Source organism: Castanea sativa, chromosome 1 (genome assembly GCF_040712315.1).
Source record: "Castanea sativa cultivar Marrone di Chiusa Pesio chromosome 1, ASM4071231v1".
Classification (NCBI taxonomy): Eukaryota; Viridiplantae; Streptophyta; class Magnoliopsida; order Fagales; family Fagaceae; genus Castanea; species Castanea sativa.
This window is the reverse complement of record NC_134013.1, coordinates 69,819,589-69,839,816: the sequence shown is the minus strand read 5'-3', so window position 1 is coordinate 69,839,816 and position 20,228 is coordinate 69,819,589. Positions and strand designations below refer to the sequence as shown.

General features: G+C 36.2%; 1 protein-coding gene and 1 pseudogene across 1 annotated transcript; both read left to right on the top strand.

The window, feature by feature from the left end:
- The first annotated feature begins 3,928 nt into the window (after positions 1–3,928).
- On the top strand, positions 3,929–6,407 carry LOC142640443 (G-type lectin S-receptor-like serine/threonine-protein kinase SD2-5; annotated as a pseudogene).
- Positions 6,408–17,606: 11,199 nt separating this feature from the next.
- Positions 17,607–19,982, top strand: LOC142637482 (G-type lectin S-receptor-like serine/threonine-protein kinase SD2-5). Its single transcript, XM_075811760.1, has one exon. It carries the CDS (start codon positions 17,607–17,609, stop codon positions 19,980–19,982), a length of 2,376 nt encoding a protein of 791 aa, XP_075667875.1.
- Positions 19,983–20,228: the final 246 nt, after the last annotated feature.

The following is a 20,228-nucleotide window of genomic DNA, read 5'->3' as shown; positions in this document are numbered from 1 at the left end:
CCAACAACAGGTGCGTATGGCTGAAAAGAAAAAAAAAAAAAGAAAAAAAGAAAAAAGGTGCAAACGCACCGTTTGGAAAAAAAACAAGACCCAACCCTCTCACTCTTCATTTTTCTTGAGCCTCTCTCCCACTCTCTACCTTCACTCTTCAGCTAGGCTCTCTCCTATTCTCTGTATTCTAGTTATTATTTACCATTGCTCTTAAATTTGGTATATATTTATATAATGTGAAAAAAGTATGTTTAGCAATATATTAAAAATATAAATAAAAATATTTTTAATAATTTTTTAATCGCCGCACCCCGCCGCACCCGCATCCTACTTTTTCAAAAATTGCCGAGTCCCGCACCCGCTCCCGCACCCGCACCCGTGCTTCATAGGATATTTCAAGGAATGAAGCTCATATAATGTGTGCAGTTTCTTGGTGCTGCTAATTTCTGATCTCTTTGAGGAGCTAACAATGCCAAAAAAATCCATCCTTGGACAAATTCTAATATTTTTGAAGCTCAAACCTAAGGAACTTAATTAGTCTCTGGTTGAAAGCCTTGAGGATACACTATGAGAAACCAAAAAAAAAAAAAAATTATGATATTGTCATTTTACAATATTTTTGTAGGAACTTGTACCAATTAGCTCAAGTTATAGGGGCCAAAACCTAGGTTCAATCTTCACTTTTTCATTTGTTGTAATAAAAAAGGGAAAAAAAAACAAGAGAGGCTCAAGTTGTAGGGCAAAGAAAGAGTGTCAAAGCAACTAAGTGAAACTTTTAAAAAGTGTTGGTGCATTTTACCTAAAAATGATTCTCAATTATACAATATATATATATATATATTATCATTTCTATCTTTTTTCCAAATGAAATGAGAAAAAAAAAAAAAAAAAGCAATACACTATCAACATTGATTTATAACAACAATAGTAGTAGCAGCAACAAAAAACAAAAGAATGATAATATATTTTGGTGAAGTAATTGAGGCTTGTTTTTCAGTTATTATATATTGAAAAATAACAGAGATAACAGAGAGTGAAGGAAAACTAAAATTCTTCTTCATGAACTAACTGAATAAAATTAGCAATTAACTCTACGTATATACAATCAATCAATCATAGAGCTGAGCTCTGTACAAGGCTCGAAGCAAGCAACATAACTAAATTTCAACTAACAAACCAATTCCAACGTGACAGCTGTAAGCCATAACAAAATCTTAGTTTCTGTTGCACGTGTGACGTGTTTGTACAAATCAAAACTCCCATAATATTATTTGCTTTGAAGTTTATCATTTAATGGGTCATTTAAAAATCATATGCTATCAACTCCAAATGGTGTGTTTGTTTGAAAGTGAAATAAGGTGGATGAAATTTTTTTGAGAGGAAATAGAAAATAATTTTTTTTGAAGTGTGTTTGGTTGGGTGGAGAGGAAGGAAAATAAATAGTGAAACTCATATGTTTTCTCCCGGCCCACCAAAAAGTTCTCTCCAAAATAGAGAGAGAAAACTGAAAGGAGAAATTAGCCATCATTTTTTAACGAAAATGCTATGTACAATTTGCAGTTGCACCTTCACTTTTCTTCACACTTTTTTTTTTCTTTTCTTTTTTTCCTAAGTTGCCTGCCTCTTTTTTATTTTTTACTGGGCTGGCGTTGCCTGCCTTTTTTTTATTTTTTATTTTTATTTTTACGGTTGCCTGCCTCCTTTTTTTTCCTTTTCTTTTGATTTAGCTTGTCTGGTTTTTTTTTTCTTTCTTTCTTTTGTATTTTTTTGTTTTGTTTAGATGTGATTTTTTTTATGAACATAATTTTTTTTATAATAAATTTAGGTGATTGATTTTTTTTTATCACTTTTTGGATTTTAATTGGACATCTTTTTTTAATAAGAGTATATGCGTAAATTTATATAAACTCAATTTTTCCATCCTTCCATTTTTCCACTCCCAACCAAATAAAAAGAAATTAAATTAAATTATTTTCTATCATCTTATTTTTTTATCCTCTCACAATTTCCTATATCATGTTTTACGCCTCCCATCAAACAGAACCAAGTCTCCAACCCCCGACCACCACAAGCAGATTTTTTGAGACAAGGGTGGTATTATTGGTGGCGCACTTTCCAACTTGCATCGTGTGTTAAGTGCAGACAGCTCCCATCATTAAAGCTGATGATACACAAGAAAAGAGAGGTGTGGGTGGGCAATCCAACAAATGCAAATGCACACGCGCACCTCTCTTGGGTTTCCCAAGTTCTCCTGTCCTGTATAGCTCCAATTAAGATACAGAGTTCTGCATAAGATAAATCTTTCAATGAGCCCAAAAAAAAAAGAGTACAACTTTTGTTTTAATTAAATATAAATTATAGACCAAATCCATTATTATCAGCTTTACTGAAGTAAAAGGATAATTATTAGTTTACACTGCACAATTCTTGTAAGATTTACGTTGCAAACTAAAGGCCAAAATGGGCACTTAGCTATAGATGCTAAAGAATATAATTAGTAGGCATCGGTTTGAAAGTATATATAATAGTAACATCTCGACTCTTAGAGAGTCGATTTTGGGGTATAAATCGAGTTTTTAATACTCGATTTTTATAACTGATCGATGCGCATTTTTTTTCACGCGCGACTGCTTGGAAATCGAGTCTTAGAGACTCGATTTACAAGCCAAAAAACTTTTCTTCTACCTCCATCCATTCCCAGAGCAAAACCAACCACAAAAAAAAAAACCCACCTGGGTCGCGCTGCCAGGTCGCGACCCTGCCTGGTCGCGCTGCACCCAGGGCGCGCGACCTGGGTCGCGTTGCCAGGTCACGACCCTGCCTGGGCGCGCGACCTGGGTCGCGCTTCACCCAGGTCGCGCTTCACCCAGGCAGCGCGCCCAGGTCGCCCGACCAGGCAGGGTCGCGACCTGGGTGCAGCGCGACCCAGGTGGGCTTTTTTTTTTTTTGGCGGTGGGTTTTTCTCTGGGATTGATGGACTTAGAGAAAATTTTTTTTGGCTTGTAAATCGAGTCTCTAAGACTCGATTTTCAAGTAGTCGCCACATGAAAAAAATGCCACATTAGACAGAATTAGACCATAAAAATCGAGCATTAAAGACTCGATTTATAGCCCCAAAATCGACTCTCTAAGACTCGAGATGCTAGTAAAAAATATAGTTTGTAAACCTTAACTACTAACTATATTCTTCAGCATTTATGGCTAATTGCCCATTTTGGCCCAAACTAAACAAATGAGTATAACTTTTATTTAGTCTACAATATAAATCTTGCATGAATAATACAATATAACAAGAAGACTTGACGCAGTTTCATACAACGATTCAGAATTACTAATCACAAAACTGTTGCGGCTGTGTGCGCGCATAAGAGAGAATCTCCAAATCAATTTCTCATGTATTACATTACAATAATTACAATAGTCTCATTATAGATCTTTAAGGGCTTGTATCATTATGATTTTGAGTGATATCGCTCAGTTTTCATCACTAAGTTTTCAAAATGCGTGAGTCCCACCAAAAAAATTTTGTTTGGTTTGATTTTTAGGTGACGTTTCCATCACTCAAAACTCAAAAATTTGAGTGATGGATGATGGAAACTAAAAACAGAATATTAGTATTTTCAGTTTTTGAAATATGAGTTATGGTGTCGAATGATGAGTTATGTGACTAAACAAGAATTATGGAGTTTTTGAAATAAAATGAAGTTTAGGTTATAGTTATAGGTTTTGAATTTGAGTAATGAGTATTTAATTATGAAAATTGAGCCATAGCCAAACCAAAAGAATCCCCACTTTTCAAGAAATAATCTACAAACACAACTATATTTTTTCGGCCAGGAGTGATTCTTTGGTTACGCTTGTCATTCTATCCGCCCATTCTTGTCCACTCTCTCTTTCTTTTTCTTCTAACTGCACCGTGTGTTACAGACAAATGACAATGGGTATAAGCTGGGTTTACCGTGCTGTTCTTCTCTACCTTGTTCATTTTTTAAACCTTTTTCCCATCTCAGTGACTGCGCAGCCGCCTAGTGGTTTTCTGGCAGTAAACTCTTCTACTTCGTGGACCAACAGTCTTTCTTCTCCCGACTCTGTGAAACTCGATGATGGATCATTTGCGAGAGTCATACTTGAAGGTGTACCACCCGATCTATACTATACTAAATATGTTTGTGGTTGTGGCTTCCTCTACAATCGAACATACAACAGTTCTCTTTTTGCTATTTTTATTCTGTATTTCGGGGACAGCAGTATTACTCCTACTTCGGAAGTAGTATGGTCAGCTAACCCAAACAATCCGGTTAGCCTTGATGCGACTTTAAAGCTTACATCGGAAGGAGGTTTGGTGTTAGAAGATGGTAATGGAAGTAGAGCATGGTCAACAAACATCAGCAACAAATCTGTGGTTGGCCTAAACTTAACCGGCGACACGTGCAACCTCATGCTGTTGGATAACAAGAATGCTACAATTTGGCAATCTTTTGATCACCCAACTGACACGCTGTTTATTGGGCAAAAGTTGGTAAGAGGTCAGCAACTCACTAGTGAAGGAGGAATGTTTTCATTCTCTTTCACTAGTGAAGGGTTGTTTTTATATATCAATTCTAATCCTCCTGATATCTACTATTTTTTTTTCTTTTAGTGATACTACTAAATACAATTACGCTCAATTAGGGAATCAAGCCTTCTCTTTGTTTTTAAATGATACATCATATGACCTAGATTATGGCTTTCCCAGTACTTCAAGGTACATGAAACTCTGGCCTGAGGGACACTTGAGAATGTATGATTGGAAAGGGGAAGAGGTCTTTGAATTTCTCAAACAAGATATTGGTTTTTGTGGTTATCCTACGGTTTGCGGCCACTATGGTATTTGTACAAATAAGCAGTGTAGTTGTCCGCTACCCATAAATGGAACAATCTATTTTCGGCCCATCAATGACAGGCAGCCAAACCTTGGATGCTCTCTAGTTACTCCCTTGTCTTGTGAAGCACACAAAAATCACATTCTTACAGAGCTCCAGAACATCACATACTTTCCCTTTCAAGAAAGCCTCCCAGATATAAATCCAGACCACCGACATTTGAGTTTAGAGAGTTGCAAACAGGCTTGCTTAAAAGTCTGTTCATGCAAAGCTGCTATTTATAATTCGAGCAACCGTGTTGGGAATTGCTATTTGCGATCCCAAATATTTTCACTGATGTACACTGATGAAAGAGAAGAAACTTACTTTAAGGTATACATCAAGGTACAGAATGTTCCTCTTCCTCCTCGGAAGAAAAAACATTGGCTTGGAATAATATTGGGATCCAGCCTCGCATTTGTTCTGTTTCTTTTAATTGGATTCTTTGTTTTTCTATTTTGGAAGAAGGAAACCGTTGATGAAGCAGAGGAGTATTATTTAGAACATATACCAGGAATGCCCACGAGGTATTCTTATGATGATTTGCAAGCAATAACAGCAAATTTCAGTAAGGAGCTCGGTGTGGGAGGATTTAGCACAGTTTTTGAAGGGACTCTGATCGACAACACAAAAGTTGCAGTGAAGCGTCTTAATGGTGTTAGTCAAATCAAGAAATCATTTTTAGCCGAGGTTAAGACAATTGGTAGCATTCATCATTTCAACTTGGTAAGATTGATTGGATTTTGCACTGAGAAATCTCATAGGCTTCTTGTTTATGAGTACATGTCTAATGGGTCTTTACACAGATGGATATTTCACAAAAATCCTGAGATGTTGCTTGATTGGCAACATAGAAAGAAGATCATCTTTGACACAGCAAGGGGACTAACTTATTTACATGAGGACTGCAGACAGAAAACAGTTCACTTGGACATAAAACCACATAATATCCTCGTAGATGAGAATTTTAATGCAAAAGTCTCTGATTTTGGGTTGTCGAAACTAGTTGATCGAGATTAGAGCCAAGTTGTGACAACCATGAGAGGAACTCCCGGCTATATGGCTCCTGAACGGTTGAGTTCGGTAATTACAGAAAAAGTAGATGTATATAGCTTTGGAGTAGTGCTTTTGGAGTTATTATGTGGAAGGAGAAATTTGGATCTCTCTCAACCAAAAGAAGAAATGCATTTACTTGATCTATTTAGAAAAAAGATTGAGGAGGAACAATTGTTGGATCTTGTTGATAAGAATAGTGGAGATATGCAATTACATGGCGAAGATGTTGTGAATATGATGATGGTTGCCGCTTAGTGTTTGCAAATTGATTTTACAAAGAGGCCTTCCATGTCTACGGTAGTTAAGGTCTTGGAAGGTGTTGTGGATGTTGAATCTAACTTTGCTTATTGCTTCTCAAATCCACCTTTACCAAACACAAGAGCTATAGTTGATAACCAGGAAACGCATGTTGCTGCTACTACCCTAATATTGCCTTCGGTTCTATCAGGACCGCGGTGACTTTTCAGTGTCTTTCATTCTTTGATAAATGAGGTAACTTCAGTAGTTCTAATAAATTCTTACAACTAATAACTAATATTAGTAGTATAAATTTTGATGGTAACTTCAACCTGAGTCATCCTTGTTGCCGATTATTGGTAATAACTTGGCTTCTCTATTAGTAACATATATGTTTATTTAACATTGTTGGTATTCAGTGTGCAATATAGTAAGTTTGCAAAGAACTTACAGTCGTATTGTATATAGTTCATTATTATAATTTTTTTTCCTGCATCTAGTAAACTCTTCTTGTTTAAATCACATGAGAATGGTAGGAAATATGCAATCAAGTTTGTATATTGAAGTTCCTATGATTAGAATAACAAATAAATGGTTAAATTAATTATTTTCCATTAATTTAAATTTTTGAGACAAATAGTAGTTTATCATGATATTAAAGTGAGTGGTCCCAAGTTTGAATCTCATTTTCACACAAACCCTACTTTCAAAAGTTAAAAAGTTTTAGGCCACACAACTTGAACTATTAAGATAAATAATAAGATCATGTAGTTTTTGATCTCTAAAAGAAGTTAGAAGCGAAAATAACTTTCTCCAAGTATGTCAATTACAACCTATTCAGCGGAAAATTTGAACTCTCTCTCTCTCTCTCTCTCTCTCTCTCTCTCTCTCTCTCTCTCTCTCTCTCTCTCTCTCTCTCTCTCTCTCTCTCTCTCTCTCTCTCTCTCTCGATAGAGTGAGAGGTCTCTTGGAGAGAGAGAGAGGTCTCTTGGTGCACATTAGCCCCTCTATGCTAACGTGCGCTTGAGGCTCATTAGCTCTATTTATAGCAGAGCCTTTTTGAGATCTATGAGCATTTTTGATATAGGGGATAGAAAGATTTTACTATTTAGTAAATTTTCCATGCGATGCATAGATAATGTTGTAATATCTTACGTAAGATAGTTTGGAATATGTTGTATATATATATTATAATATAATTGTTAAAGAATTTTATTAGTAATGAGTTCATTATAAAAAGCAACAATTATAAATTGTACACACATATCTATTATAATTATTTAATTGAATAAATGAGAAATAAATAAATAAATATACAACTTTGGAGGAATATTATAGAATAAAAGTTGATATAGAATGTGTCTTTCTCGTTCTCCTTAATTCTAAAAAAAATACACATCCAAACACCCATAGTTAATCACGTCATTTACAAAATCCATGAATCCACAGCGTTCGACCTTAACATAAAAAACGTGATTGTTGTCGCCACTCAATATAAAATGCAAGCTCCCTTTCTTTAGTTCTAGTCAACTCATATGGGTTAAGATTAGATGAAACAACAATGTTAAAGCTAAGTAAGTATCATCGAAAGATTGAAAGTAGATGACATCGTTTTTGGCCTGTGTATTTGATATGGGATGACATGAAGGGCTATGTGCAAGTATATATACAAAAAGGTAGAAGTGCAAGAGGTGAAAATGATGAATTAAAATACAAAAAGTTTTGTGTGTATGTTTGAGAGGTGAAAAGTCTTGAACTATTGAACCAAATAATACAAAAAATATTTATTTTTTAATTAGAAAAATCTTGAAACATTAAACTAAATAAAACAAAAAATCAATATTTAATTTATTCATATCTCTGATGTGACACTTGGAAATATTTTATTTATCTTTGCATAGAATGTGCTACGTGGCAAAACCTCATGCAATCCTACACGAGTTCTTTGTTTATATATATATATATATATATATATATATATATATATATTTGTATGATTGATTGGTAGTGCCACTACACAATAAAAAAATCATTATAATAAAAAATAAATAATCACTGCCAATGCTTTTTGAGTCTCTCAAATTTTATTTATTTATAGATGAATGACCAGTCAAGACACGCAGCTGAAGCTGCACAAATATATCCAAACATCAAGGTACACCTAATATGGTATGAACCATCTTAATGGAATATTGATGATAGTGTTTAGGTGAAAGGGTATTGATGAGGAAATAGGAATAGAGTAGGAATTGGCTTATTTGAGGAATCACCCTCCAAAGTTTAGAGGGAAGAGGATAATTAGAGAAGATAGCTAGACAGAAACTGTATTATTATTCATCAATGTCCATTTCTGGCTTGAGTACAAGATCTTATGGCTGGTTACAAATGGTATAGGCATATATCTCATTAGCCCATCAGGTTACAGATCTATTAACTAACCTATAACAACCTGATTTAGTAACTACTAATTTAAGAGCTTAACAAAACTTAATAGTGACTGCCACTAACAACCTTGCACTAACAGACCTACACTAACAGCTCATACATCAGCTATGCTCCTGTTAAATTGCAGCAGCTAGCATCACAGCTCCTATTTTTTGCATCAGCTTGGATCACAGCTCCTGTGTTGCACCGGCTTCATGAGATAACACTCAAAGCAATACCAATCAGTAAAAGTGAGAGTACATAGCCTCTGTGTTAAGTACAAAGTGGCATGCCACAGTGAAAACTTCCGCAGAAACAGTCAAGATTTCAGTTTACATGCCCAGTAAAAAAGGAAAAAATTGTTTCCTTAATGAATAAAGAATTCAGTTTACTTCCCATGTACAAATACAGGCATCTTCCAATAACAACATGGCACTTTGGTTACCACTTAAGACTTGACCTCAATGGCGTTTATTATACTTGCCTCATTCTTGAGTCAGCCTCTAATATCCTAGCATTACTTCGTTGCAAAACATGATACACAATGAACCCCATACTAGTTTACACATAACCTCAGACTTTTCCCCTTCAGATCGTGCAAACCCCATTCAACAAGTCTGGACCATCTCAAACTCAGGCTTCCTAATAGCACCTCCTCATAACTTCATTCCAAATTCTATTGGAAGACTCACACATAAGTAGCCTGCAATAAACGCAGACAGTCACCTTTGTAGCTCCAATGGAGTAATATATATTAAGTTGCTATGTTATGAATATATAAGACTAACAAAGAAAAGTGATGATTTGAATATATAGATTTGCAAATTCAATCTAAATCCAACTCAATTTGGCTCAATTTGTGAGTACTTTAAAGATAATGGTTTAAATCATAATAAATAAACATTGGCCCCTTCAAAGACAACCTCTAGCTAGTAATATAGAAGCCCACCATTTTTTTGGCATGATTGATGTTTCGGTTATGTGCCATGTGGACCATGGTTTTGCGTTTGATCTAATTTGAACCCAACCTGACTTGGAAGCATTATGGCTCTAAATGGTACCTTTTGTGAGACTTAGTCCATAGAATGAAGGCTAGGCCAATAGGCCCAAACCGGAGCTTTAGAATTAGGGTTTGATTTATCTTGTTAGGTTTTGGACCCGTTTTTGGGGTTATATATATTGTTGCTTCATAATTAGAAATTGATATACTGTAAGCCACCTCTGTACTATTCTCTCTAGCATAGTGAAAATTACGGCAACTACATAGATGTAGGCATATTGCTAAATCATGTAAATCTTTATGTTGCGTGATTGTTCTTAGTGTTCTTCTCTATTTTTTTGCTTCTCACATGTTTTAGAAATTACAGAAAATTTCCAACAATGGAGATGCAGCATCTCAGTAAACTTTCAGGCTAGAGGTTCAAGTAAGAATCACAAGAAAGCATCAAATTCGTGGAGTCAACTTGAGGAAGAAAACGATTGATTTCCAAATTGACTTATTGTATTCTAAGCAAATATTAATAATAGTAGAGCTCAAACAAGACAAACTTTCAATGGATTCCTACTATTGATTCCAAGACTGCACTAGGTTTCACTTGCTCACGTATCTCTGGAACCTCCTTTCCCCTAGAGGATGAGGCAGCGAGTTTAAGAACCAGTAGCTGGGTGTGTAAATTTAGCAATAAAAATACTTAAAATATCCAATGAGATTGATGAGGTTGGGTCAGGTTGGTCAGGTCCTGCTCACTCCTACACGTGACTTTGAATGGTGTAATCCTATCCATCTCTTATTCCCCACTCTCATCACACATTTCCCCTTCCGGCATGCTCTCTGTAATGAGAGCAGCACTTATACCTTGAAAAGATTAGTCAAGACACATTTAGGGATTCCTCACAATTACTTATAAACCCAAAATCCACTTAATAAAGTTCTCAGCACATGCCCGCACAACACAAACTCAAACAATCCAACCCTTCTTGCCCCTACTTCACAACAAAAGGCGAATGTTTTTCAAGATCTATCATCTACATCAATCACGCCAGCATCCAGAGAAATCATCCAATTCATTCAGCATTCCCATATCAAAATCTCGCCTTCACTGACCTGGTGCAATCAACAGCACCTTAGAACCAGTCAACAATCACATCCTGGCTACAAAACTATCAAAATAACCTAATTCAGAACAAAACACCAGACAATTCAATTGGTCATCCAAATGGATCCTCCAACAAGACAAATCACCCGACCAGCATCAACAAGCAACCAAATAAATTAACACCCTCCCCCTTACTTTACAACCTGACCTCTCTGAAACACTAAACCTTGAAACACTTGCTTTACTTGGCAAGATCATTGCTGACCTCCTGTCCATGGAAGATAGATGGAAATCACTTAATTCTGAAACCAGTAGGCTCCCTAACAAAAGAGTTTGATTTCTCCAATCTCCACTTCATCTAGGTACACAACCTTCCCATTGAATATATTTTCTGCAAAAAAAGCAAAGCTCATCAGCTCTAAAATAGGGAAATTGCTAGGGACCGATCTGTTACTAAATAGAACGATCAAATTGGAAAAATATATGCGAATGAAAGTTGAAATAGAAGGGAACCTGTGGATTCCTGATGGATTGGAGAACAAAAAAAGATGCCTGGATTGAAAAATGTGTTTAATTTGTGTTTGTGTTTTTTAGAAATAAATCATTGTTTTCTTTGCCACGATTTTATGGGGTGTCTCGTGAACGAGGACACATGGATGTTAAAATTTAGGCGTAAATGTACTTTTAGTCTTTATATTTTGACGTTTTTTCATTTTAATTCCTACGTTTTAATTTTACCACTTTTAGTCCCTAAACTAATTAACGCTTGTTATTTTCGTTATTTCCATCAGTCAATCGACAGAAATTGCTGAGGTAGCAGTTAGAGACATTAAAATATTATTAAAAATACCACATCAGCATCTAATTTTAAAAAAAAAAAAATTTATCAATTTTAACTAAAAAAAAATAGAATTAAAAACAATAAGAACACAAAGAACACCAAAACAAACCCAGAAAGAACCAAACACAAACTCAAATTTAAAAACACATAAACAAACAAAAATGATTGTAGCTCCGCACAAACCCAAAAAAATCATATAAACCCAGAAATCAAACTCTGATCCGTGCTTCCATAGTCTGTAAACTCTGGTACTCCATCATCTCCTCCCCAACCTTCTCTTCCTCTTCCTCTTCTCTTCATCCATGGTTCTTCCTTTATGGCCTCCACAACACCTCCTCCAAGAACCACCAATCCTTCGCCTTCAAACCCATCTCTAACCTCTGGTTTCGCCTCCCTTCCAACACTTCCTTCTCCAACAACAACACTACTTTCGCCGCTGGCTTCCTCTTCACCACCACACCCACCTTCTCCTTCTCCCCAATCCTCTCTCGCCACATTTCTACCACTTCCCCATTACACTACTCTCGCCTCAACCCTCTCCTCGGAGTCTTCTATTCTAGCCACGACCACAACCGACCCAGTTACATTGTTGTCGGTGGTGTCAGATTCATCAGCAACCTCGTCGACATCGAGGATAGTTTACATCGGCCACCTCGTCGACATTGGCAACCTCGTCGACATCGAGATGTACAACCCCGATCTCGATTCCTAGGACATTTGTCCTCCCTTACTCCCCTTTTCGCTACCGCACATGTCGCTCCGTCCTTAACCCCTTCGCCATCGTTGACTTCGCCGCCAAGAACTGGATCTACCCTTTCTGCTTCCAGCATAACCACTTCCCTCATTACACCACCATCGAGTACTCCCAAGACAACCAAATTGACCAGTCCCCGCCACAACCGCCGCTTGTTTTCTTGTTCGTGATCTATTCCTGTCTCATTGAGGAAGAGATGGGGTTTCTGAAGTCTCCGATCTACAATCTAAGAGCATCTTGAACAGTGCTTGATCCACAAAAATGAGATGTGGAGGTTAAAGGGAAAAACATAGGGATTGAGCTGGGTTTGTGTTGGTATGGTTGAGCTGGGTTTGTGGTTGAGCAATCGATTATAATATGACAATATTCTGGGTTTGTGTTTGGTTTTGGGTTGGTTCTAGGTTTGTGGTGGAGCTAGGTTTATGTTGAGCAATCAAGTTTTATTGCAATATTCTTTTATGATTTTTCTGTGGTTGAGCTGGGTTTGTGGTTGGTTCTGGGTTTGTGTTTGAGCTGGGTTTGTGGTTGAGCTGGGTTTGTGTTGAGCAATCAAGTTTTATTTCAATATTCTTTTATGATTTTTTTGTGTTTGATTTCTGGGTTTATATGATTTTTTTGGGTTTGTGCGGAGCTGCAATCATTTTTGTTTGTTTTTGTGTTTTTAAATTTGAGTTTGTGTTTGGTTCTAGTTGGTTCTGGGTTTGTTTTGGTGTTTTTTGTATTCTTATTGTTTTTAATTCTGTTTTTTTTTTAGTTAAAATTGATAAATTATTATTTTTTAAAAATTAGATGCTGATGTGGCATTTTTAATAATATTTTAATGTCTCCGGCTGTCATCTCAGCAATTTCCGTTGGTTGATTGACAGAAAGGACGAAAATAACACGCGTTAATTGGTTTAGGGACTAAAAGTGGTAAAATTAAAATGTAGGGACTAAAATGAAAAAACGTCAAAATGTATGGACTAAAAGTGTATTTACGCCTAGAATTTAAGAGTGGTTAGAAAAATATGCCGTTTTACTTTAAATTTTTTAAAAAAATGGTGGTGAGAAATTTGAAGCAACACGTAGTTGTAGGATGAAAGTTGATAGAAAAAGGGCAGATATTTTTCAAAATTTTAATTTTAGTGTTAAATTTAATACAAAAGCTTGGAACTTTAACAATGGAATTTAGAGAATTGAGAAAATGAAAGATACTTGATTGATTAAGCTATAAGATTACAAAGGCTCTGTATATATTTAATTATTTATTATACTAGAGCAGAGTAGTGGGAAAAGAATAACAAACTAACAAAATCAGTAGAAAAGAGACATCTGTCACCCAAAGCTATGGCTAAGTAACTAATTAATTTGTGTTCACACGACATGTAGTTTTTACATGATTAATAGAAAACGACTATAGTTTTGTATTGTATAGCAGCTGCACTTCGATTAGTGGAAAACGACATTTCAACGTTGCTGAACTTCATCTTCAAATCTTCATATATCTTTAACATTAAGAAAAGAAATCAAACTGTACACAAAAAAGACACGTGGTCCACAAGGAATTTTCCAAAGGCTACATAACATCTTGTTTTGGAATAGAGTTTCTTATATTCCTACGCATAGACATTAAAAAGCCCATATCTAGCATCCTGCATATGGCTTGAACAATATGAACTTCAAATCGAATCTTTCCATTATGAATTCTAGCATTACGATTAATCCAAATGTGCTAAATGACTGCTGCCAAAGCTATCTTCCTAATGAGTTGCTGGCTTGCTGCAGCCCTTTTCCCTTTGAGCAACTTTTAGTTTCGAATAACTTGGATTACATTTTCCCTCCATGATATTTCAGTTGAAGTTAGTGGATAAAAACTCTAAAGAAGCAGAATTTGCTAAAAGTGCCTTTTTGTCAAAGCATGCAGAGGTGAAAGGTAATTACAAGAATTGATACATTAGCAACTCTTCTGCTTTTATCCGTCAGTTCTGACCTGTATTTTTATGCCTTGGATGTTTGACAGACTATCCTGAGGATCACAGCTTCCAGTTCTTCAAATTAGACATTAAGAATATATTCTTGATTAACTGGTTTGGTGGTCCAAAACCTCTCACATTGGATCAGTACCTGCATCCTGGCTTGTGATTCTTAGAGCAATGATATCATGTTTGCAATAGAAAATCATATAGCAAAAATAATGAAAAATAATTGTAATATCTGTACCTTAATATTATCCATCAGAATCAATGGAACTATATTTTATTTTTAAGTGTTTATTTTATGTTTACTGAGGCATTTTTCCTTTCCCAAACATGGGTCTCTGCCATCCACAGGAACTGGCTCGCTCTCATTTCGTGAATGCTCATCAAATTGTCAAATCTCTCAAGAAATTTTACATTGGATTTCAAAGTGAAGTGTGTATAATTGATTCGTTGTAAATAAGATGAGACAATTGTGATTACCGTATATATATAGTGATTACTGCATATTATCTATATAACATATTCCATCAAGTACTGATTTGCTTCTGCCCTAACCTGAATTAAACCATTCACATAGTTCACAGGCATGACAAGGGACCTTGCAAAGACCCGACTAATTTTAGCAATTGAATTTTCATTCCACCACGGCCAGAAAGGAAGGGAACAATATAAATAAGTGTATAGCTATTTGGTTCAATTGAAGATGCATAATTGAGGTTAGTGCTGTCAAAGAAAACCACCATAAAGCAACAAAGAAAAATGGCCTTACAAGCGCAAAGAGATCATTTTTTTTATATATATATATATTTTATTTATGACAGCAACAAGCCACCAATCCGTGGTGATTATTCTTTCCTTCCCATCCACAGCATATAGGACTATTCAAACTCTCACAACCAAAGAAAACAGAAACACCACTAACACCATGATTCTGTCAGCAACAATCAGTTGCAAAGCAACATTTCATAAATAATTTGAAAATCCAAATCAGAAACCAATGCATATTGGAGCAAACAATGTTGCCACTACTAAGGAACATACATTACTTTTAGATCACACTAAACCACAACACTCAATATTAACCTATGAAGCACGGGTGCGTTTCGGGATTCGGGTGCGGGTGCGGGACTCGGCAATTTTTGAAAAAGTAGGGTGCGGGTGCGGCGATTAAAAAATTATTAAAAATATTTTTATTTATATTTTTAATATATTGCTAAACATACTTTTTTCACATTATATAAATATATACCAAATTTAAGAGCAATGGTAAATAATAACTAGAATACAGAGAATAGGAGAGAGCCTAGCTGAAGAGTGAAGGTAGAGAGTGGGAGAGAGGCTCAAGAAAAATGAAGAGTGAGAGGGTTGGGTCTTGGTTTTTTTCCAAATGGTGCGTTTGCACCTTCTTCTTTTTTCTTTTTTCTTTTTTTTTTCTTATTTTTTCCAGCCATACGCACTTGTTGTTGTTTTTTTTTTTTTTTTTTTTTTGAATTTCGGCCGGTATCGGCCGATATCGGCAGATTTCGGCCGGTATCGGCCGATTTCTCCGGTATCGGCCAGTATCGGCCGATTTCGACCGGACCGATTTCACCCGATACGGACCGATTCGGGCCGAATCGGCGCGAATCGGCCCGATTTCGCGCACGTTGGCCCAAATCGGCGCAAATCGCGCCGAAAAAAATAATTTTTTATTGCCGGACGCGGCACGGATGCGCAGGCAGCGGCGTCGCCTCCGCGTCCGGCCGTGTCCGACGCGGGTGCGGCGGCCCAAACGCCGCACCCGTGCTTCATAGATATTAACTTTTCAAGTTGGAGATAACAAAACGTTCTAACAATCTATAACCCCAATGTTTAAAAAACTCACATTATGAATCAAAACTCTTTGTTCTCCACAACCATATTTCCTAGAGCAGGCACATCAAACCAAATATGAAACACAAACCAACCTTTTCTGACACCCACATAAAGTAATGAATTCTACACACTTTTTCCCCTTCTTGTATACATATGAGCCAAAAAGTAAACCCATGAATAATTCACGGAAACTAATATGTTAGTAAAAGCAGTAAACATTTTTGAAAACCCCATCAATGATTCAAAAGAGCACACTCGCAATTATCATTAGAACAAGCAAAAATTACAACTTTGTAACTGAGATTTGCATCAAATGTGACAGAGGAGATTCAATCAAAGTCAATAAGAAAGAAACCATTAAATTATACAACTAACCACTACTGAATGTTTCCAAGACTGTAAATTTTCTCCCGGAAAAATACAATGCAGTCTTGCAATAGTGAGCCACAGATCAAATGATCAAAGAGAGACCATTTGTTTGGTCGAAAACAATGTTGGGCTCTTAGCAAAAAAAAAAAACTTTTGGGCGGGTCACCCGGCCCAAATACTCTGGGCCAGAAAGTTATATTGTCACGAGTAGAGGGCTGAACCCTTTTTCCAAAGCTCATTTTCCTTTTTTCTAGGAAGACCGTCTGTGTCGCACTGGCATGCTATTGTTTTTGACTTTTTGATATGAGAGAGAGAGGGAGAGAGAGATATTTTTATTTTTTTATTATTTTTTTTAAGCTGGGACGTTTCAGTTGCCTTCTGTATTTATTGACCTTTTAATTGGGGGTACACTTTAAAATAGATGGAGTTGTTACAAAATCATGAGTTTTAGATTGAGAGTGAGATCTTGGATTCAAGACCTATTTTTTGTGCTAAAGAATTTTTTTTTTTTTTTGAGAAACTTGTGCTTACGAATTAGAAGAATAATAATAATCATTAAAAAAGAAAAAAGAGCAGAAGCATTTATCTATCTGCAAAATCATAGGATAAAGCTTCTTATAATCTGTCTTTTGGACATGAGCAGAAAATAAATAAATAAATAATGATATAATATGTTTTCTCTATTGATAAGAATAATACTCTTGAGGGACATAAATTTCCTATTCTTCCGGTCCTCTATTGACAAATTTTCAAATAAAAATATATCAAATATAAAATTCAAAAAGTGAAGTAGAGAAAAAAAATGTAATAGCGAGATCTGACGCCATTTCATACAGATAGAGATTCAAAATTATTAATCACAAAAATGCTGTGGCCGTGCGCGCGCGGAAAAGAGCACCTCTTTTTTGTGCGGATATAGCTCCGGCTGTTTGTGGACAAAAAACGTTGATTTTGTAGCTGAAAAAGTCAACTAGAATTTCTCATGCATTACATTTACAATTTTTTTTTTTTAAATAAAAAAAATTCTGCCGTAAGAGATTCTTTGGTTATGCTTGTAATTCCATCCGCCCTTTGTTGTCCATTTTCTGTTTCTTTTTCTTCTACCTGCACCGTGTGTTACAAACAATGGCTTTAAGCTGGGCTTGCCTTGCTATTCTTCTCTACCTTGTTTCGTTTCAAAACCTTCTTCCCATTGCAGTGACTGCGGTGCCTCGTGGTTTTCTGGCCGTAAACTCTTCTACTTCGTGGACCAACAGCTTTTCTGCTCCCGATTCTGTGAAATTCGATGATGGATCATTTGTGAGAATCATACTTTCCCGTGCACCACCCGATCTATACTATGGTCAAGATGTATGTGGTTGTGGCTTCTTCTACAATCGAACAAACAACAGATCTCTTTTTGCTAATTTTATTCTGTATTACGAAGAGGGCAATTTTAAGGGATCCGAGTATCCCGAAGTAGTATGGTCTGCTAACCCAAAGAATCCAGTTAGCCTTGATGCGACCTTACAGCTCACTTTGGAAGGAGGTTTAGTGCTAGAAGATGGTAATGGAAGTAGAGCGTGGTCAACAAACATCAGCAACAAATCTGTGGTTGGCCTAAACTTAACCGACGACACCTGCAACCTCATGCTGTTGGATGACAAGAATGCAACAATTTGGCAATCTTTTGATCACCCAACGGACACGCTGGTTCTTGGCCAAAAGTTGCTAAGAGGTCAGCAACTCACTAGTGAAGGAGGAATGTTTTCATTCTCAATCACTAGTGAAGGTTTGTTTTTCTATATCAATTCTAATCCTCCTGATATCTATTATTATTATTATCCTTTTAGTAATATGAAATACAATTACTCTCAATTTCTGAATCAAAGCTTCGCTGTCTTCGAATCTGATTATCCATCACCTGGCATAGCTGTTGGCCTAACCATTGCTGCAAAGTACATGAAACTTCGGCCTGACGGACACTTAAAAGTGTATGATGCAAACTGGTATGAAGTCGATGATTTTCTCAAACTGGATATTGGTTACTGTGGTTATCCTGGGGTTTGCGGCAATTATGGTGTTTGTACAGATGAGCAGTGTAGTTGTCCGCAACCCATAAATGGAACAAACTATTTTCATCCCATCAATGACAGGCTACCAAACCTAGGATGTTCTCTCGTTACTCCCTTGTCTTGTGAAGCGAACAAAAGTCACATTCTTATAGAGCTCCAGAACATCACATACTTTCCCTTTCAAAAAGGCCTCCCATATATACATCCAGACTACCAACACGTAAGTTTAGAGAGTTGCAAACAGTCTTGCTTGAAAGTCTGTTCGTGCAAAGCTGCTTTTTATAATTCGAGCAACCGTGTTGGGAGCTGCTATTTACGATCCCAGATTTTTTCCTTGATGTACGCTGATGAAAGAGATTTAAGAGAAGAAACTTACTTTAAAGTATATATCAAGGTGCAAAAAGTTCCTCTTCCTCCTCAGCAACAAAAACATTGGCTTGGATTTATATTGGGATCCAACCTAGCATTTGTTCTATTTCTTTCAATTGGATTCTTTGTTTTTAAAGTTTGGAAGAAGGAAACTGCTGATGAAGTAGAGGAGTATTATTTAGATCATGTACCAGGAATGCCCACAAGGTATTCTTATGATGATTTGCAAGCAATAACAGAAAATTTTAGTAAGGAGCTCGGTGAGGGAGGATTTGGTACAGTTTTTGAAGGGACTCTAATTGACGATACAAAAGTTGCAGTGAAGCGTCTTGATGGTTTTGGTCAAATCAAGAAATCATTTTTAGCTGAAGTTGAGACAATTGGTAGCATTCATCATTTCAACTTGGTAAGACTGATTGGATTTTGTGCTGAGAAATCTCATAGGCTTCTTGTTTATGAGTACATGTCTAATGGGTCTTTAGATAGATGGATATTTCATAAAAATCCTGAGATGTTGCTTGATTGGCAACATAGAAAGAAGATCATCCTTGACACAGCAAGGGGACTAACTTATTTACATGAGGACTGCAGACAGAAAATAGTTCACTTGGACATAAAACCACATAATATCCTCTTAGATGATAATTTTAATGCAAAAGTCTCTGATTTTGGGATGTCTAAACTAGTTGATCGAGATCAAAGCCAAGTTGTAACAACTATGAGAGGAACTCCTGGCTATATGGCTCCTGAATGGCTAAGTTCGATAATTACAGAAAAAGTAGATGTATATAGCTTTGGAGTAGTACTTTTGGAGTTATTATGTGGAAGGAGAAATTTAGATCGCTCTCAATCAGAAGAAGAAATGCTTTTATTTGATATTTTTAGGAAAAAGATTAAGGAGGAACGACTGTTGGATCTAGTTGATAAGAACAGTGGAGATATGCAATTACATGGTGAAGATGTTGTAAATATGATGATGGTTGCCAATTGGTGTTTGCAATTTGATTTTACAAAGAGGCCTTCCATGTCTATGGTGGTTAAGGTCTTGGAAGGTGTTGTGGATGTTGAATCTTTTTAGATTATTTTTTTCTTGAATCCACCTTTACCAAACACAAGAGCTAGAGTTGATAACCAGGAAGCACATCTTATTGCTACTAACCTAGTATTGCCATCAGTTTCATCAGGACTGCAGTGACTTTTCAGTGTCTTTCATTGTTTGACAAATGAGGTAACTTCGGTACTTCTAATAAATTCTTTCACCTAATAACTAATATTATTAGTGTAAATTTTGATGGTAACTTCAATCTAAGTCATTCATGTCGAT

Excerpts from the sequence above, each read along its gene's own strand:
- LOC142637482 (XM_075811760.1), top strand. The coding sequence starts at position 17,607 with ATGGCTTTAAGCTGGGCTTGCCTTGCTATTCTTCTCTACCTTGTTTCG.